Below are 23,436 nucleotides of genomic sequence, written 5' to 3' on the forward strand. Positions count from 1 at the left end.
ATTTACAAAAAATTTTAATCAATTAATAATTCTTATATAAGTATGTAATTTAACAGTTTATTTATCTTATATAATTCTTTATTTATCTTATATAATTTAAACACTTCCTAAACTCATAATCAGTATTGTGCAAGATTATTACAATTGAAACTATTGAGCAATGAAACTGTTTCCTACAAATAAGATAACTACACATTATAATATATAATATAATTGCTCTATTAACTTACCAGAAAATTAATTAATTTTGATATGTCAAATTCTGATCAAAACACTTTCTGACTTATAAAATATTATATTTTTATTTCAAAAGTAGAAATATTTAGACATTTTTACATATCTTATTATTATTTTTTTAGTTAAAAATATCTACTTTTCAATATATTGAATGCATTTTTATTCTTTTTAGAAAAATATTGTAATAAATATTATAATTAAGAAATGATTATTTTAGAAGATATTTTAATATTATTTTTTTAATATTATATTTCAATATATCTATATATTATATATATTATATATTTGTATATATTAAATGTCTATTACGAATCGCTCATATTTACACAATTTCATCATGCTTACAAATAGCACCTATTCATAGCAATTTTAATGATTAAATTTTAAATATTTATAAATTAGATTCAGACACTAACGAACTTGCTTCAGCATTTTTTAAAAATAACTATATATATTTATAATTTATTATTTAAATTGTATATGATATTGAAATATTAATGTCTGTAAAATATTTAACAGACATTAAAATATATAATTTTTTAAGTATTAAAAATAACTCAATTTCAAATCAATACAATTTTGTAAAAAATAAAAAGTCTATAAAAAATATATATAAAATATAAGAATAATATGAGTATTTTTTATAATTAAAACTATTTATCAAATAAGCAATTCGTATTAAAACTATAAACTTTTTAAATTATTCAACAAAGAAAAATCATCATTATATCACTTTTTTAAATTTTTTCGTAAATTTGAAATATTAAATTAGTTAATTAGTTACATGATAAAATTATTAATAAACATTTATGTTAGAAATATTCATATATATGTGAATCAAAATACAAAATTAACAAAATAATATCAAAATATCTTAAAATTAAAAAATAAAAAATCTTAAACTAATAATTTCTCATCCAAGTATCCTAATACTCTAAAAATATATATATATATAATATATAATATATAAATATATATATAAATATATTTATTAATAAGATCAGAGTAGATATGAATTCCAGATATACTATCCATCAATGATATGAATGATATCATTTAAATTTAGTTAATCAAAATTTTTTCCATCTTCTATTATTTAAAAATTATAACAGAATTCAGTTACATAAAATACTAGTTACATAATATATACATATATCTATTATACTGCATATCGTGCTCCTCTTCCCAAACATAAGGAAAAAAGAAATTATATGATACGAGAAATAATATAGTACCAGAGACTTCTCGAAAGAAGTCACATGTATAATCATATAAATATGTATACGTATGCATACTCTTTCCGCTATAATCATGTGATTATTATACATACACACATACGTACAACAGTGAAATATGTATATAAACAGTATATTCGAAAATAAGAATGTTTACGAAATCTACATTAAGTATGGAAGTTCGAATATTTTAAATTACAATAATATATATAAGTTAGAATAAGCGGATATTACAAAGCTTTCATTATCGCTACACTCTTCCAATCGTCATTTCGTTGCGATGATACTCAGTAAATTGTTTACGCGGTTAACGAATGCTCGTACATCTTTCGTTTTTAATCTCGCCGATAAATCAGTATTGCGCGAACATGTCAGATGGATACAATTCACGTATTATACTGACAAGAGCAAAAATATTCCCGGTGAGTACAATTGATATTTCAATTTTGATTAAAAAATATTTTCTTATTAATTAAATAAAGATACTTTCATAAATAATAAATAAAAGACAATTTAAAGCAAAAATTGAATAGATACATTTATATGGAATTGTTATGAAATTGTTAAACTAAATTTTGAAATGAAATAAGAAAATTGCTTATCTATATATTGAAAATTAAATAGGAATGAAGTTTTATTAATGAAAGCACTCTTTAATATTAAGAATATTAATGATATTAATAATATAAATGAAAATACAATGTTTATATATATTTTTATCAGTAATTAAGTTAATTTAATTAATTTATTGATAATTATAATAATTAATTTAATTATATTTGATATTTTGAAAAATTGTAAACAAGACAAATAAAAAATAAAAAAATAATATTTTACATTCAGTTATATTATGAATAGATAAGTATGATTGATAAAATACAATGATATGTAAATATAAAAACAAAAAATATTATAATATAATTATACTTTAGGTGAAACTGAAAAAATGAATATGTATCAAGCAATAAACAATGGACTTCGAATTGCAATGACAAAGGATCCTAATGCAGGTAATGAAATAATATAAAAAATTTTTTTTCTCTACTAAACAATTAATTAAAGATAAAAAAATATTATTTATAAAGCATTTTATAATTTAAATTCTAATTGTTTATAAACAAATAATATTATTATTAAATGATTTAAAAAAAATATTATAGGAAAGTTACAATAATTTTCTAATATATAAATTAAATTTTTAATTTATCTCTTACAATTAATAATGTACTAATATATAGATTATTTTTATTAATTTGAAGAAAATATTCATAATTTGAAATATTCATAATGTTTATAATTATATAATATTCATACATATATTTTTTTAATAAAAAATGTAAAAATTATTTTTCTACATCCAGTGATATTTGGGGAAGATGTTGGATTCGGAGGAGTATTTCGTTGTACGATAAATTTACAAAAAGAATTTGGCAAAGAACGAGTATTTAATACACCGCTTTGCGAACAAGGAATTGCTGGTTTTGGAATTGGTTTAGCTACTGCTGGCGTAACAGCAATCGCAGAAATTCAATTTGCTGATTATATATTTCCCGCTTTTGATCAGGTACTATTATTATTGAAAATATTGACTACTAATTTTCAAAAAAATATTGATTATTAATTTTCAAAAAATTAAAAACACTATTTTATTAAGAAAATCATGTTATTATTAAAATATAAATCTAAAATTGAATATTTATCTAAGTGAAATTACTATATCTGCAGTTGGTAAATGAAGCGGCGAAAATGAGATACCGAAGTGGAGGAGAATTCGAATGTGGTAAGTTAACAGTTCGGGCACCTTGCGGTGCCGTCGGTCATGGTGGTCTCTATCATTCGCAAAGTCCAGAAGCTTATTTTGCTCATACACCAGGATTAAAGGTATATAAGAAAAATAATTCAATATTTTCTATAATTTTATTATATTAATATCAAACATTTAGCAATGACAGAATTTTCAAAGAACAAGATTTTGTAACTATAATAATAATAATATATATATATTGCATATTAGTGCAAATATTCTACTGTATAGAATATTAGATTCAAATAATTCGTGATGATTTTATGATTATTCTTTATATCAAAGAAAATCTGACTTTTTGATATATACGTGAAATATTAAGATATATAATATTGTAGTATTTCGTTTAAAAATTTAATAAAAATCAATAAAACAAAGTTTCCTAAACAAAGATATCGGGCAAAAATAATTTGTTAAGAGATTGTCAATTAAAATAAAAATATAGCACTAATTAGTTAAATTCAATATTCAATTAAAAAAAAAAAGCAATTTTATTATTATAATAATATATATATTATATAAATATATATATATATTTATATATTTTATATATATATTATATNATATATGATTTTTTTTATTAATTAATATAATTCTATTATGAATTTATACAATAAACAATAAAATATTAATTATTATAAATTTTATATTCTTTTCTCAAAACATTGTTGTCTTCTCCAAAGTAGTAATATCGATAATATTGAAAATGACAATTATATTTTTCAAGTAAAGTTTTTTAACTCTGGTTGATAATAAATATTTCATTTATTCTCCAATAGATGTTTGTAAAGATACAATTATGGAGTTCATATTGATTCATGTAATAGAATAAATTTATGATACAGACAAACTAATTTTATATCATAAATCATTCAGTCAGTATTTTTTAACTTTTTTATCAAATCGCTTTCATTTTAATTTGCACATTTCAGAAATTTTTAGATTTGTAATCGTTAATTATTCAACTATAATTGAAATCGATCATAAAAAAAATCGGTTGAATGAATAGAAATATTACAGAACTCGAACAAGCATGTAGAACGAATTTCTATACTCAAGGATATATTCTTCGTCAAAGATTATGCTTTAGCTATAGTCATTGGCTTTCTAGAAGAGATCCCATGAATATTGTACGACATATGTACTCTACGTATTCATGAAGAAAGTTTTCCTACTAACGCGTTGCTACCGACACTATACATCTCGATTACATGAACATCGGTGCGCACATCACGCCGACATTTCCTGAAATCAAAAATCACACGTTCTTCGTCTCGTGCTTTGACACAATACCAACCGTGAAAATGCTATGTAATGAAACTTTGCATACCTTATATATTCTACTATATACACTTGTTTCGAACATATTTTTGTCGAAGTCTAAACTTCATTAATTAAAGTGCACACTGCCTCATATCTCTCTTGCGTCATTCAATTTATCTTTGCTTTCTCATGTTATTTTTGAATTATTGAATAATTAATAAAATTTTAAAAAATATTTTTTACAGGAGGAATATTCTATCTTTGGAAAATAATACATTTTAAAAATGAAGATTAAAAAATATATATTTTAGAATATTTTATAGATGTTTATATAACTGGTTAATTATTTTGATTCAAAATCATTTGTATATTAATGTGAATTTTAATATAAATTTTAATGTCATTAATAATACATGTATACATATGTATAATGATAAGAACACTTTAATGAATGTTTTCAAGAAAAATAAATCGTAAAAAATAGTTATATTATACTTTTCAAAATGAAAATATAAACTCATTTTATTATTATATCATCAAATAAATGCTTTTTTGTGCATATACATATAATTTCAGTGTCAAAACTTTCAAATAAAGATAAGGTTGTCTCTAAATTCTAGAATGTAATCATTGATTGCGTGTATATGACTATAACAGGGTATATGACCACAACAATGAATTGTAACCTGCGTCTTTTTCAGATCGTTATGCCCCGCGGAGCGAAACAGGCGAAAGGTCTTTTGTTAAGCTGCATAGAGGAACCGGATCCCTGCATCATGTTCGAGCCGAAAATATTGTACCGTACTGCAATAGATGATGTGCCGACAGCTCATTATAAGATAGAGATCGGCAAGGCTGAGATTGTGAGAGAAGGTAGGCGTGCAGGAAGACAGATCTTATGGATAAGTTTCACTTTGTAACTGCGTAACGATATCGTCCGTACATCATGTTTGATTATCCTTCACGCGTAATTCGCCATTTTTTTTCTCACGTTCGAAGTAATAATTGTAGATCGACCGTGATCATAATGGAACTTTCACAAGTTCTTTACAGAGAAATTTATAGCTGTTGTATTATTATCAATGTTATTATCAACGATTAATTGATCGGATAAATAATTCATTACATATTTGTGAACTGTTAAATGATGGATAATGAACAATTGTCAGTGTGCAAATGTACGATAAAGAATCGTTTGGATGATTACTATTTTTTGAGTAAGAATTATTTATTTTGATTAATGAATTATTATTTTTCATATACTTTATTGAAGATTGAAGTTATCTCTTATTTAATTTTCAAAGTTCAATTTTGATATTGAAATCTTTTGAAATATAAATTATTATTTATAATATAGTTATTATTATTATATTATTATATATATTATAATTTTGAGATGCATTAAATATAATTCTACAATAATTATTCATTTTAAATTTTTGATAACAACTTTTTATTTAAAATATTTGAGATTCTTTTCATTCAGATATATATTAATATTTTTAAAATGGCTTTTTATTTATACTCTTTACATAGTATAAAATAAGATATTTCATATATCTAAACATTAATTATCGATTAACATTTATAAATAATTTCTTCAGAAATATATTATAAATGCATAATTAATTAAATTTAATAATTAAATTAAAAAAAAAAGAATCCTTAAAATAATTATTGATGAAAATAATCAATTATGGTTATAAATTTATATTAATTAATAATTATTAATATAATTAATTATAGTTATTAATATAATTAATTAATAGTTATTAATTATACAGTATATTAATTATTATATTATAATAATTGTTATTTGTTAATTTAATTTTATTAAAATTTATTATTAATGCCAATATTGAAAAATCAAAAAAAAATTTAATATATAATTATTAATTTTAACCGATAATCAAATAATTATTCTAATTGTGAATTGCAATCAATCAAGTTTTCAAAATTTAATCTTCAATCATTATAGTGCCTAATTATATCAAATGAATCATTTAAAAGCCAAACCAATTAATTTCACTTTCTAAACAATTTCTAATTTTAATTTAAAATATGATCAAAATATAATGTTCAACTTTTCAAAAATTAAATGATTAATATATTTATTTTTCTATGTTTTAAATATTATTCTATGTTTTAAATATTATACTATTGATAAAGTTGGTCAATAAACAGAAAATTAAATACAGTAAAATTTCTGTAATTAGAATCTCTATAACTTGAAAACCTCTATAAAATTATAATTTTGTTTATTCCTTTTTTTTCATAATAAAAATCTTTACAATATAAATTTACTTTAAATATATAAAGAATAATATATAATATATTTATGAGACTGCTTCGGAGAATCGAGAAATCAAAACAAATATAAAAGTTGATACAAAAATGTTAATTATTTATTATTTATTAATTATATTTATTTATAAATAATTTAAATTTGCGTTAAATGAAGCTTAATGAAGAGAAAAATGACCGAAGATAAAATGATCTTTTTTTATTTCTATCTTCATTTAACGCAAACTTCAATTACTTATAACTTGATAAATAAGCTTAATAGAAATTTTTGTACATTAATTTTTATATTTATTTTGATCTCAAAGTCAATTCTTGAAAGATGTCTTATGAATATTATCTTATAAATATTAATTTAATGTAATCTTACAACTATAACTTATTTTCTAATTTTTTATATGTTCACATTTATATCCTTTTAATTGATTTAAAATTAAAATTTAATATTAAAAATCAAATTTTTCTAAATACTTGTTTATTACAATAGTCATAATTTTAAATACTTGTTTATTATAATATATTAATACCTAATCATTCATTTTTTTTCTTCCATTTATTAGAATTATCTCGAATATCTAAAAACGAAAAATAATATTTAAATTATAAGAAATTTTTTTCTTTTTGAAACTTTATAAGAATATGAAAAGAATATTAATTCTTTCATATTCTTTTTTAAAATTTTATTTTTTTTAAATTTTTTTTTTGAAAATTTAAAAAAAATAAAACCTCCATAATTTTAAAATTTTAATTCTTCCCTTCAAATTCAATTTATTAAAATTCGATTATATGGTTTACAAAATGTGGATTTGCATGTAGGTGATGCAGTGACACTGGTGGGCTGGGGAACTCAGGTGCACGTACTATTGGAAGTGGCAGATCTCGTTCAGGAGGAGCTTGGGGCGTCCTGCGAAGTAATAGACCTGATTTCTATCCTGCCTTGGGATACGGAACTCGTTTGTAAGGTAATATTTCGTCATAATAATTTGTTTCGTTTTCTTTTTTATTTCTTTTCTTTTTTTCTTTCTCTTCTTTTTTTCTTTTCTTTTTCTTTTATATCGATGTTTAATGCAACTGGATCGTTTGCATGCATTACATTTAAAAGCACAACTGTTACGTTTGCGCAGCTATTAACCCATTACATGGGTTCGTGTCCTTCATAGAAATGAGAGGAGAGGAAGGAAGAGGAAAATAAGAAATACGCAGTATTTTTATCATACGATTCGTTTATGGAAAGCATTTTGCTTGAAAATTTATACATTTAAAAAATTTTTTTGTTTTTCTTTTTTAATATAATATTATATAATATTATATAATATTATGAATTATTATTGAAAAATATCAAATAAAAAAATAATAACAAAAATATAATTTAAATTGTTTTGATGAGTTGATAGATAAAAATTATTTTTCGAATAAATTAAAAATTTTATTATTATAATAAAGATGACAAAAGAAAAATAAAATATCAAATTTTATAATCTTTTTATTTGTAAAACAAGTTTCAAATTATAAATAAATTTTATTATTAAGGTTAATGAACAAACAGTCATAAAAATTAGAAATAATTGAAAAAATAAGCTACGAATTGAAAATATTTATTATTCAAAAAAAAAAAGATAGTATAAGTTTTTATACAAAAAAGGCCACAATTATCGGAAGCAAAAAAACTAAACAAAAAAAAAAGCTAATTTTTCATCCTTTATTGACATATAATTATCTTTCAAAATATTGATTGATTTATGCAATGAAAGAAAATTTTACGATTTATTTTTCTAAATGATTTCCTAGTCAATTAACGGTTTTCTTTTTAAATAATTTCTAGATGAAACTTTCGAAATTTTTGAAAAATATTAAAGCATTACTTTGTGAAATAATTGAGAAATAATTGGGGAACTCAGATAAACGAGCTCAAGTTTATTTTTATTTACGAAATCGGAATCGCTACGGATAATTGTTTAAAATATTGTCGATTTTATTTCTTTCCTTTGATTATCGTCTCATTAAGACTCTTCTTCTTAATGTTTCTTCATATATCAAAAATTCTATAGAAATACAACATAATATATCACAAACATAATATTATAATATTATATTATATATTTATAATATTATATTATTTATATTATATATAAACCATTCGATAAACTTCATATAATTAGATTCATATAAATCAATATGAAATAAAAATTAAGTATTTAATTATTTATTTTGTATTTAATTTATTAAATATTGTAAATAATATTTAAATTCTCAAAATTAATTGAACTTTTTTCGAACTAACTTTTTTCGAATATTCAAACAAAGTATTTTTCATTGATTTATATTATTTATTTACAATTATTATGTTTCATTCTTTATTAATTTTTATTAAATACGTATTTATTTCATTTATCATTATTAGAAGTAAGTATATTATTGTATTAATTCTAATACTTGAACACACATTCATTTATTCAAATTGTTCGATTTTATTCTTATTAATCAATTGAGTGTTGAGATTATTTATTATTTATTTAATATCCAAATGCTAAATGTTACACTGTTGCATATTAATTCGAACATTCAAAACAGAGAGAACAAACATTCGATTACACATACGAATCAAACTCGAAATGAAATTGATCAAACGTTTACTCAGTTATTTATTAAAATGTTAAATATCATAACGATTCAAGAACTGAAGACAACATTCATTCGTTCGAATTACGATATACCATTAGATGCTAATAACATTGATTTATGCTAATTGATCTTTGACTTAACGATATGCCGATTGTACGGTATGCATCATCATACATAAACATAGTATATGTGCAAACACGCGAAATATAACTGCTGTTAGGTGGCATTGTAATTGGAAACCCATTCTCACGTAATTTCGATGCGTTCATGGATTTCCCGTGGTCAATGATATTTGTCACGAGATTCGCTAAAGTGATAAAATCGATACAAAAATATTGTGGTTTTTGAAAAAGAATATAAGAGTACAAGGAGAAAGAAACTTGAAAAATAGAAAATGATAAAATTTGAGTAGCTGTGTATGAAAATTTAGTTTTTGTTTATTTAGACAAATTTTTGAAAGAATAAATAAGAAATATATCTTGGATATATTGCAATGTTCTTGATGCAGACTGGATAAATGCCATTAGCTCATATTGGCAAGAAAAACGATAGGAATAAAATTCCTCATTGTAAAGAGAGTTAAAACCTAAAAGAGAGTTAAGACCTTGTTTTTTTTACCAAACGAATCCATTAAAAGGCTACTACGCTTTATTTTCGACATCTCCTTATATTTACGATTAAAGAAAATAATGGGATAAATTCTATTATTATAATATTTTAGGTTTTAAAAGATATAAAATATTGAAAAAAAAGACAAAGTAAAAGAATAGAGTTATTTTTATTCCTGAGATAAATCTAACAATTATTAGAATTTTAAAGATTCGACATTCTATATTATCTCATTATCTCATGAAAATCGTGAGATGTTTTTCAGAAAGAAAGAGAAACGATTAACTCTTTATATTTGTTTATTTTTAACATATAATCGATTTTTTCTTCGCTGAATCATTTACGTTTTTATTTTTATATTTTTATATTTTTATAATTTGATTATATGAATATAGTTAAATGAATTAAAAAAAAATATAATTAAAAAAATATATTATAAGTATGATGCTCATTATTGCAGAAAAATTATTATTTATTGAATTCAAAATTCTGAGGAAAAATCTATTTTCCTTAAATTTCAATATATACATGTAATATATTTACTTTATATATACATAATAAAATTTTGAAAATATTTTTTATTCTTTTCGTTCAAATAATCTAAATTACACATATAAGATAATGCAATTTAAGATTAAAAATCTGCTTGGTTATAAAGCTATTTGCTCAAAATTTTTATTGATTTTATTAATTTTAATAATATTAAAAAATATTAATTTAACATCTATTAAAAATTATTTTTTCTTTTATATTCCTGTTAAAGTAAACAATTGAACTAAAATTATATAATATACGAGGCTAATATATAATGTTTACTTAAAATAAAATAATATTTTTGTACAATCATTTTTTTATTTTATTTTAATTTAAAATATATATATTTTTTTTATAAATTATATTAAATATTATATAAATTATATATATATACACATTAAATCTATCAAATATTAATATTAATTTTTACAATTTAATGAAATTAAATTTTATACATTATAAAATTAGCAATATTTATGATAATTAATTTTATTCTCTATATCGTTATTAATTTTATATATATTAATTTTATATATCACTTTGAAGATCATTTTATTGGAAAAAATCTTCTATTATTCATATATTTTCCGACGTTATTATATTGCTAACTAAATTTTCAGAGTCCTATACAATTTATATTTTTGTTAATATTTCTATACTTATAAAGTTTTTTTTTAATTTTAAATCTTAGCATATCATTTCAGAAATTAAAATATTATATCATATTTGAATATATATTATATAATATTGAATATATTATTTATGATATTATGTACATACATTCTTTACATTTAATATTTGTTTATTGTTTAAAATATATTATATATTTATATATATTGTTTAAAATATATTAATTAATTTTTAAAATAAACTTTTATTTATACATAAAATGGTTTTCTTTATAACTTGATGGAAAGCTTCAGGTACATAAAATGTTTTTATGTTTTATTTAACTCATTGTTAATCGTTGCATTATATACAAAGTTATAACAAAATTCAGCGATTCTAAATATAAAATTGAAAATCATATATACATGTTATTATTAAGATTATATATGAGAAATTATATTTTTATTAAAATTGATATATAATTATAATTTTAAAATGATCGAATTGAGAAGGAACATAACTATGAAGTTGATAAATTTTTTAATTTTAACTTAAATATGGATTCTTCTATTTAATCATGCTGAAATTTATTATAAATTATTTTTTTTATCAAATGCTACAATTTATGTAAAAAAAAAAAAATATCAAAAGTTAAAATAAAGAATTTTAATGATTTGATTATATTTCCTCTCAAATAAATATAAATAGAATTTTGTTGTAAATTGTTTCCTATGCGATTTTTTTTTTTATGAAAATGTTGAATATCGATTTTCAATTAAAGAATATCTAAGTTAAAAATGTAAAGAATTTCTGATAGAATATAATATAATTATAAACTTTTTGATAAGATTAAAATTGAATTTTCCATTAATTGTCAATATAAAAAAAATCTTCAAGGATAGCCACGATTTCAAAAAGCAGCTAGCTAAATCATCTGAAATTTGAAATGTCACATAACTATACAGAGAATTGTTCTAAAGAATAGTGCAGGTACTATCGAATTACCGTTTCTAATGATTTACAACGAAGCATATACGTGCGTCTATGTGTGTCTTAATTACAAATCTAGTACACCAGTTTCCAACATCTGATCTCTTTTAGATTTAACTCAAAGCTACAAAGTGTTCTGTTCTCTTATATTAATGCATCGCTTAATGTCAGGCTGCTTATAAATTATTATTATGCTATATAGGATGGTGCATAAATCATTCATAAATTGATCCTCGGAATAGTTCGTTCTATCAAATGAATTACCTTCGGCACGTAATAGCAAGTTAGATCATGATGACCAGTCTGCTCCGAACTTTCGATCGAGTCGTTTATTGATATATATTGGTTATGAATATCGATTTTTTAATTAAGCGATTTCATAATTCTGATAAAGATATGTGAAAAGAAAAGGAGTTGCTTGAATAAATGATAAGATTATCTTTTAATGACAGAATGGTTTATTTTAATTATTTATTTAATGATTTATTTATTAATTATCATTAAGGGTTTATGAATGTTTTTTAAAAAGTGTTGATTTTCTTCCGAAAATATCTAAAGTTCTATATTTTTCTAGCTCTTAGATATAATTAATATTAATTAAAATGAGTTAAAATTACAAATTATCTTTATCATAATACTTGGAACTTTAAAACTTTAATATTCTATTATTTAAATATATATTATTGCTTTGAAACTATGTACATTATAATAATATTTTAATATTATCTTTTAAAGATATATAAAATCTATTTAAAATTATTTAAAAGTCTATTTAAAAAGTTGTTAATAATATACTATTGAAGTTTTAGGATTTTAATATCTATTATTAAATATTTTAAAATTTATATTCCAATAATATTTTAATATAAGTAAATGAAAAGCTAAAACAATGATCTTTAATCAGAAATAAAAAAATTTATTTTGATAGAAGTAGTCAGCTTAGTTTTAACACGATGATGTATTAAGATATTTAAATTTAGATTTAATGTGTATATCATATAATATATATATATATATATATATATATATATATATGTGTATATATCCTAATAAATTACAAAATATAAAAATATTATATATAATATATTAGTTTAACAAAATCTACTTCTAGAATTGTACTATGTTTTTAATATATTAACAAAGACATATAATTATATTTTATTTCTATTTATCTTACTTCAAAATATTTTTAAAAATACTATTAATATTTCATTATATAAATAATTCTCTTAAATATTAAAATAGACTTATTTGCAAAAGTATTTCAAGTATCAAAATATCAATATTATAGTTATATAATATATATATCAATATATAGTTTATATTTTATATGTATTCATTTTTCTATAGGTATAATAATTATGCGCTATGTTGTAGTCGGCGAAGAAGACTGGCCGCGTGATAATCACCCATGAAGCTCCGTTAACGAATGGCTTTGGAGCAGAAATAGTTTCGATCATTCAGGTAAATATTTTCTCAAATTTATTAAATGACATAATGTAGATGAAATTAAAATTCTGATATTATATTTCAAATAATATTTTTATTTTGAACTATTACGAAGAAATATTAGAATAGCAAAAAAAAAATAAAAAATATTTTCATAAAATTTGAAATTTAAATTGATTGATAAAATTTCACTTCTTTTGAAATTTGAATATGCTAATATCAGTTATTAAGTTATATATATATTTTAATAATAAAAATAATTGAAATAATTCTAATATTTTTATTATTTTTTATAAGTTATTTCGAACAAATATAATAAAAGTTAATGAAAATTTAAGTGTGGCATAAAGAAAAATTAGGAAAGTTAGCAAAATTAAGTTATTATCATAAATAATCAATTCATAAATGTTTGCAAATAAAATATATAATTTGATGAAAATATCAAAATAATTATATTGCGATACATGAAAATAATTATATGTAATTGAAACATATTTATATTAAGAGTTAACGAACCAAACGTATGATTGATCGTACAACTGATAATTAAACGGGATTTTAAGTAGATTCCTGTTACGAAATTATTTACATATATCGTGTTCAGAGTATCCAAAATTCATTAAATACATGTTCAATGTATTGTTGGAATGTAATAGGATATCATTACATATTTTCTGTTACATCATGCGCACATTTCGTGATGGTTCGATACGCTTCAAGTTGCTTAGATGTACAAACTTTGCTGTCTTGCAAAACTTCAATAGCGCTAAATTAGCAAATAGATAGCTCGATTTGGTCGTTTGTAATTCAAACATCCGCCTAATAATATGATTGCATTTGTCATTTGAGGTGATGAAGTTGAAATATATATCAATTATAAATATTATGATTATTTTGATATCTTCGAAATCGTGTTAACCTAAATTATCAGATTTTGATTTGAACTCATTTTCTCAATGTTTCTTAAAATTATTATTATAATTACGATAATGTTTTGCTTCTTTTTTATTTCTTTTATTTTTTTTTTTTTTAATTCAATAAAAATTCGGAAAACTATAGGGAAATTTCATATTTTCTAATGTTTAAATGTAATTTATGTAAAGTATTTTAAAATGTAAAAATTATTTTAATGAGATTTAAATAGAAATTTATAGTAAAAAACTCAAAAACGAATGAAAGATCAATATTATAACAATATTTATTTTTTTTATGTTTTTTAAAATTAATACTATAATCATTAACTATAATTTTATTCTAATACATTTCTAGCGAAAAATCTTTCCTTAATGTCAAAGTCGTTTTTAATAAAAATTTATATACTTTTTGAATTATGCTGTAGTTTTATACTTTTCACTAATGATATATTTTCTCTATATATAATACTGTACAATAAGTGTATAATATTTATTAATGATAGAATTTATATTATATATGCCATATGTTAATTTTTCAAAACTTTTATATTCTAAAATCTTATTTACATATTTCATTTAAAAATTTTTATTAAATATATTTTCAAAATTTCATAATTTTTCATTCCATCGCATATCGTGTTAAAAAATAATTAAAAGTTTTTCAAATAATACAAATTAATATTATTAAAATTATACAAAACATGTATTTTGAGATCCTTTAAATGTCATCAATTAATCATCTATCAAAAAATTAAAAAAGAAAATAAAATAAATTATTAATATTTATAATACAGGAAGAGTGTTTTCTGCATTTGGAAGCACCGATACAAAGGGTCACAGGCTGGGATACTCCCTTTCCTCACATCTTCGAGCCATTTTATCTTCCAGATAAATGGCGATGTTTCGCAGCTGTTAAGAATATTCTGAACTACTGAAGAATCAGAAATATTGTACTTAAGCAGGACATTAAATTGGACATTAATCCTAATATATAATAGTTGAAAAAATAACTAGTTAAAAATTTCGAATAAAATTACTTTAAGTAATTACTTATTAAAATGCTTGAATAACATTTATTCGTAACGTTATAATTGATTCGTTTTTCATGTAACCCTAGTTTTACACTATAATTATTTGCGATTATTATTATTTTTTGAATAATAAATTATTGAAATAATTTATCGAAATAGCTTTATTCTATAATATATTTATAGAATATTTATATATTCTATAATATATTATATAATATATTTATTATAACTTCAACTATTAAATTTTGCTTATCATCGTATTTAAAAATGTGTTCCAATAGAATACGCTGGAAACCTATTTCCCGTGCGAACATCGGTACTATTGCAAGAACATTGATTTTTGATTTTCTCGAGGAATATCTGGTTAAACATATTGAAGATTTTCAATTCATTTTTGATAGAATAATACAAAAAATTATATTCTATTAGAATACATTATATTGATTAATATAATTGAAAAATATTCGCGATTTACAATTAAATCAACTGATTTGTCGTTCGATTATCAGTGATGATGAAACATGATGAAAAGAGAAGCAATCGTGATCAAGTTATTTATTGATGTAATATACTTTTTAATAAAGAATAAATAATTAACATATTAATAATACATAATATATTAATAATTGTTAATAATTATTAATAATATATTAATAATTAAAAAATAAAATCATTTCTGGAAAAGTATGCATTATTTGTTTAACTATATCATGAATATACATACAAATGAAAATAGTAAATGTAGAATTTTTTTATATCACGAAATCCGGCCATAAAATCTAAATTTCAATTCTAAAATCAAATAAGATATATAAATAACAAATTAAAAATTAATCTTTTGTCAACAGAAAAATGTTATTAAAAATATTTTCAGTAAATATTAATAAGATTGTTAAATATTTTTAATTTCTTAAGCAGTATATCGTTTCATGATAAAAGTCATCATAAGTCATATAGTAAGAATAATAAATTCACTTTATGAAAATTTTTATATATTACTTTTTTCAATGTTAAGATAATATAATATAATAATAACAATGGAAAATTCGTATCACTGTGAAATGCGACTGCAATAAATTGAAAAACTGTATCTACAACTAATATCTATATATTAAAATATATTTATTTTCTCGTAAATAATATAACTTTAATCAGAATTTTAATTAGTGTACTTCGTTATTAAAATGTTAATGAATTAAATAAAAAATCACAAAAATGATAAACAAATTATATATGTTGTTTTACAAGCAAATACAAATCTATTATGAATTTTTTTTAGGCAAAGTGTTACGAATGGCAAGATCATAGAAAATATGTAATTTCAATTTTTTTTAAAGAGTAATAAATTCAAGCATTCATTTATTAAATAATTGATTAATTAATAGAATATTATTAGAATTCATCTTAAATGTTGTTAATTAGCATTGATATTAAAATATATATCTTTATTGGGTTTCTTTTTAATCTTAGTTGCTGAAAACTTTTTGTTTTTGTTTTCAAAATTTATAGATGAACGACATTATAATATAAAAATGATAAATGATATTATTTTATACTATTATTCATAAGCGATTGTTATTTGTGACATGAAATTTATTCATAATAATTGTTATTATTTTTATGATTAGACAAATGCAATAATATGAAATTCTTTAAGAATATTATGATTTTTGATGTAAAATATTATAAAATATAAATATGATATGATGAGAATGTTAAATCGTTTTAATATGAAATATATATATAAAAAAAATCTAAAATTTTTGTTTTTTAAGTAAAGAAAAACGTAAAGTTAAAAAAACAAAATAATTAGAAATAAGAAATATTTGGCTGATAGAAATCTTAAAAAAAAATTATTATGAATTCACAAAGAAATGAACTCAAACAATTCTTAAATATTTATAATTACTTAATATTTTATGATGTTTACATATCGATATAATTATTTTTACAAGTTGATATTAAAATTAATTGTATATCCAATTATCTTTCTATTTTTTCAAATTATCTTTTTGTATTTAATAAAAAAAAATTAAATTGATTTAACATTCTCATATATTTCATATTTATATCACAGTAAAATAAATTTTAAAAAGTACAATATTTCTAATAAATTTCATATTATACGTTTGGTTAATTTTTTATCAGAAATAATATTTGATCTACTCGAAATAATCAATTAACACAAAAGCATTCTTTCGAAAATGAAAGTTTTTCCGAGACACGCATAGTACATATATGTAAACTAATGTAACTAGACCATCGAAATACGGATACCATTTGGTAATACTAAATATGTTTAATCTCCTTGTGTAGGTCCTTTCAAATCTAATTTCGTTTTTCAGGCATCGATCCGTTTTATCGAATTCTTTAGGCTCATTTCTCCATTTCCTTAACGGGAAAGTTGAAAGGATACAGCTTTTATTGTTCGAATGGCTGTAACGTGGACCATATCCTTGACCCAATTCATCGTGGCCAGGCGCATAAATACTTTCCTGTTCGAGCGAATTGCCATCGAAAGATGATACAAATCGTGGCCGCCGACGGCGGTGCCAGTTCGTTGCGAGTCCCGTCGAATCGATATTCGCAATTAGAACGGACGTGCCTACTGGTTTTTACAGAATATCTGGGTCAAGTCTGTCTTTAGAAGTAAAATCGACTAGCCGATCGTGTGTGGACCATGCGTGGCAACGTAATATCTTAATCAAGGTTCCAGTCTCAGGTGTTGCACCGGTCGACCTATATCCTTGGAGAAGGCGAAACCGGGCTCGTTGATAGAACGCGATTTTGCGACTTCATATGAGGAAAGAGGAAGAAAGAGATCGTCGATACACACGATTATGGTATACTTCGTAAATGTTACTCATTGTCAGGATAATCATAATTTGTGCGGAAATAATAAGTGGATCGATTAGATTAATTGAGCTTTGAATCGATTGATGTTTTAAATGCAAAAGATTTCTTTTCTTTTCTCTGTTAAGATGTTTTTATTAATTTATTAATTTAATTTTAAATTTAATTTCAATGTGTAATTTTATATTATATATATTATATTCGTTATTAACTTGTAACATCAACATTACATTCAGAGCAAAATATACTGAATTTATGTGAAAATAATTGGTATGAAGTGAAACTAAAGAAAGCTAAAATTTATTACATAAAAATCTCCTTTATTAAATCTGAACTATTCATAATATATGAATGTGACTTGATATTTTAGATAAAAAATTAATTGTACGAAATATCAAAGAAATCATTGACAAAGTTCTCTTGAAAAATATTTTGCAATAATAGCTTTGCAATAGCCAAATCAACTTATTTATAATAGCTTTTATTAAATTGGAGATCACAAATGATTCATAAATTGTTATTATAAATATATAAAAATCAAGAAGATAATAAAACAAACAAACATAAAAGAATTGGGATAATTTGAATATACCCGTACATGATCGCGAGTTTCGATCAAAATCTTCGAAGGATCGTCAAGATCGAAATCACGCACGAAATCACGGCAAGAAAGAAAATAGCGATCAGCCGAAGGAAATGTACGGCGTGCAATGTGCACTCGCACCGTATTTTGTAATTTGAAAGGGAAACCACATTCTTTCACTGTGTATTATGATACGTGAAAGTTGGCAACGGTGCACACTGGTGAACTGCTCGTAGAAACAGAACGGTAAGAGGAAGAAGGAGAAAGGCGGCGAGGGAAAGACGAAGAGAGACAAGTGAGTCGTGTCAGAGCAAGAGAGGACGACCGTGTAGAGAACACAGATAGACAAAGAGGGAAAGAGACCGAGAGAGAGAGCCACTCGCCACGGAGGCATAGACTATATCGAAGGTCGACGAGTTGTCTTTTTATTAGTTGATTTTTACAGGAATAGAGCAATGGCTCGTGCACGCTAACATATGGCGCCGATGCGTTCACATTCATTGAAAGTTGACAGATTCCCGATCATGTCAACCTGACCTTTCCTATGAATCGATGCCTCTGCAAAAGCATGATTATTCGAGAAGATTTCGATGATTGAAATTATCCGAATTAATCAGAGTCCATTCTTATTTTAAACGAGATTATCTTCGCAATTATGATTACCGAGACCGTGATACATAAACAAGTTCTTAGATAACAGTTGAATTGGAAAAAACACTATGAATTTTTCCTCGATATTCAACCGGTTGATAATCTTGAAACGACGGAATCGTTCGTTTGCATTTGCTCAAGAGGTGACTGTACTTGTTGATTATCCAGTTCTTATCAAATTGCTCATTTGCCTTGCTATCATCACTCTGTTTCTTATTCCTCTCTTCTATTTTTTTTTTTATTTCTTTTATCTTTGAGCTGCTTTTATTTTTGGCAAAATTGTTCACATGTGAGAGATATATACGTACATCACAATTTTAACACGATCTTATGATTCATATAATATCGATTAATTAATTAATTCAATTTCAATCAAATCTCGATGCATATATCAGGGTCGAAAATCGATGTCAATTTGGTTTCGAATTCGACTGGTATCATGCTAATTTTTATTATTTTGAATTATAATAGCGGAACGACGTTTCTATTAAACGATGCAGTAACACATTTAATATTGTTTCTCACCTGAACCGGATGTCGATTTCACGTGCGTAAAAATTTCTTCGGACCGATCGACCAGTGACATATTTTATGACGCTTTCAAAATTTACAGTTGCTTTTTTATCTTATCGTAATGTAATTTTACTTGCCATGACTTTGAGGTTACGAACCAATTTAAAGAATCTTTTAAAATTTTTCATTGTCTTTTATTGATGCTTATTGCAAAATGATTTCAACGAATAATAAAAGTAACTAATGGAAATATTTTATCTAATATAATATATAATAGGAATTAGGAATAATTAATTAGGAATATATAATAGGAATTAATAAAAGAGAGTTTTTTTTTATTTCATTTATACTTATTTCCATCAATAATATAAATATAATATAATATAAAATCTCAAGGAAAATTTACCAACAAATGGTTATTTTTAAGAAATATGAAATATTAATAAAATACTCCTTCTTCTTGTTTTACTACAAACACAGATTGAGAAAACTTATATTTTTTATGCATATGTTATAGAAAAAAGATTCAAATTAGAAACAAGAGTTTGATCTGGCAAATTATGTCTGTATTGATTTATATTTTATGACATATTGAATGTTATATTCATTAATTTAACTTGATATAATAAAATAAAATAATTATTTTTATATTTTTTAATTTGATATTATCAAATATTATTAAAAAAATAATTTTTGCTTCAGAAAAGAATTATTTCTATATTATTATGTAATTATTTTTTCTTTCTATGAATATCATAAAGATATATTTTTTTTCTATGAATTTATTATAAAATTTTAATTTTCAAATTGTATCTTAGTTATACAGTTTTAATTTCAAAAAAATATATTTACTTGAAATTTATAAAAAATTATGTAATAATAAATTGCATTTATTAATTTTGTGGATAATAAAGATGAAACAAAAGACATCGAGAAAATGAAATCATTTTTCATAATCTACCGAACAATACACATTCCTGCTTTATGAATCCAGAAACTTTGCAAAGTTTCTATTTCTCGAATATTTTATCATTTATCAAGAACTTCTGAATAATTACATATTTTAAATAAGTAAAAGTTATTGTCTTCGTTGCAAAGTCGATAAGAAAAGAATTTTCATTCTTGAAAATTCTAAAACAAAAAGAAATTTAAATTTAACTTAGTTACGTTATATATCAATATATTTTTTCTAAATAATTAAAATGTTAAAATCTTATCATTAACTATTTTTTTAAGTAATTACTTTTTATCAAAGATTGTATTTCTCAATCAAAAAATTAATTATTCTATAATTATATAATTATTAGAATTACATACTTCAATATATCCATTTTTATTATTCCAATCACGATATTTTTATCAGATTCAGTGATCATAAATTTCTTTTAAAAATTAAATCATTTACGTTTCATCAAATAAATAAATAGCAAAAGCAAATAAGAAATAACTTTCTCTGAGTCGTATCCGATGAATGTTCGTTTTACGAAGCGGGATGCAATTTCCATGTACAAAAGCGGGCGAAGTTGATTACCTAGGCCGATACGCAATGCAGCGAAGGTGCAGTGGCATTTAACGTGTCTGTCCGCTCGGTTCAGCCGGTGCGTGCAGGCGTGTAACAGCTGGATTGTCTGTAGGAAAATATATTTGATTCAATGAAAAAAGTTACTCGATAGACCGAGAGTGTATATTTTATTAATATGATAATGTATGGTAAATCGATCGTATTGAAGAAAAGAAAAAAAAAAGTATCCTGATAAAATCAACGTAGTATGATCTTAAGACTTCTTAGTTGTATGGAAATCCTTTTTTGAAAATAATCGAACTGATAGGGCAAAGAATTTTGATGTGGATGATTAAGTGTCAGATTTTTTTTTATTCATCGAGGGAAAATTATAGGGTGTCATCTTCGTCGACTAAATCTTAATCAACGGTATTAATCGACACTTCTAATACGTATGTATATACTTTCTATCTTATGATTTAAATACACTAGGAAGAAAGGTGCGTTTGAGAGAATGAGAATTATTGATAAGAAATGTCATTAGTCACTTATGTTTTTTATGAAATGCGATTAGATATTGCATTATCGAACATAAACTATTTAGTTTTTGTGGGAAGGAATTTTTAATAAAAGAAAAATTTTAAGTTTGCAATTGATTTTTAAGAAAAAGAAATAAATGTATAATTACAATGATTTGTAATCTATTTTTATGATTTATATAAAAATTTAATCTTGAAAATATAGATAATTGATAAGATATCTAAATATTGACATTGATTTATATGAAAAAATTTTTAAGATATAAAATAATTAAGATATAAAATGATTTATTTAAATTATTCAATTAAATTTCTATATCATATTATCTGATTTAAAAAAAAAGAAAGGCAGAAAATTAATTTAATTTCTAATTATTAATTATTGTATTATATTGTATGATAATTAATATATCTATAATAATATAAAAAAGATAAAATACTTTATAAATATATATATATATAACTGCGTATAATATTTAATTTTTCCTTGTGAATCAATTATTATAAATACTTACATAATAGTCACCTAAATAAATAACCTAATTGTAATTTTATCACAATCTTAATCCATAATTTTAATGCATCTCTTAAAATATAAAAATTATCCAAATTTTTATTAACCTTATTTTATTTTATATTATATAATTTGAAGTAAAGATTCTTCAATATATTAATTAAAAATCTTATAATATTTCTTTTAATGGTGTGATTCTTTGAAAGTTTTGTTACTTAAATGTTCTTTGATAAAAAGATAAGTATTTTGACAGTTACTTAAGTTATTCAAATGTTGCGAAATTTTTTAAATTTTTTAAAAAATATTATTTAAAAAAAATACTTTTTTTGATCTTTTTAAAAATTATTAATGTATATTGATTCATATTTTAACAAAACTTAACTAAATAGTAAATAAGATATTGGTGAAATCCTTTTTTTCTTGCGTTTATCGAAAAAAAAAAAATATGATTGCATTATATTACTATAATAAGTGATATAATGAATTTTTACATATTGATAAGAAAAAATTTAGATAAATAGAATTTCTTGCGTAATTATATTATATAATATTTAAAAATTTTTTTATATATTCGATTTAATTTTCTAAGATATCTATATATATGATACAAAATAATATGTTTAAGCAATAAAACATAACAAACATATTTCTAAAAATCCGTAAATATAAATATTTTTATGAGTG

General features: G+C 22.0%; 1 protein-coding gene across 1 annotated transcript; it reads left to right on the forward strand.

Moving 5' to 3' along the window:
- Positions 1–1,600: 1,600 nt before the first annotated feature.
- LOC122720339 (2-oxoisovalerate dehydrogenase subunit beta, mitochondrial) lies at positions 1,601–15,643 on the forward strand. The gene is made up of 8 exons (XM_043946970.1): positions 1,601–1,894; positions 2,405–2,482; positions 2,834–3,036; positions 3,198–3,353; positions 5,241–5,412; positions 7,657–7,802; positions 13,582–13,668; positions 15,362–15,643. Exons 1-8 carry the CDS (start codon positions 1,753–1,755, stop codon positions 15,500–15,502), a joined length of 1,125 nt encoding a protein of 374 aa, XP_043802905.1. The 5' UTR covers positions 1,601–1,752; the 3' UTR covers positions 15,503–15,643.
- The last annotated feature ends 7,793 nt before the right edge of the window (positions 15,644–23,436 follow it).

The sequence above is a fragment of the Apis laboriosa genome, unplaced genomic scaffold, assembly GCF_014066325.1.
Source record: "Apis laboriosa isolate Shangri-la unplaced genomic scaffold, ASM1406632v1 scaffold125_cov141, whole genome shotgun sequence".
NCBI classification, from domain to species: domain Eukaryota; kingdom Metazoa; phylum Arthropoda; class Insecta; order Hymenoptera; family Apidae; genus Apis; species Apis laboriosa.

What these genes read in the sequence shown, in the direction of transcription:
- LOC122720339 (XM_043946970.1), top strand. Translation starts at nt 1,753, where the DNA reads ATGATACTCAGTAAATTGTTTACGCGGTTAACGAATGCTCGTACATCT. An exon ending in GACAAAGGATCCTAATGCAG is followed by an intron (nt 2,483 to 2,833) that starts GTAATGAAATAA and finishes TTCTACATCCAG; the next exon opens with TGATATTTGGGGAAGATGTT. An exon ending in GGCTGAGATTGTGAGAGAAG is followed by an intron (nt 5,413 to 7,656) that starts GTAGGCGTGCAG and finishes ATTTGCATGTAG; the next exon opens with GTGATGCAGTGACACTGGTG.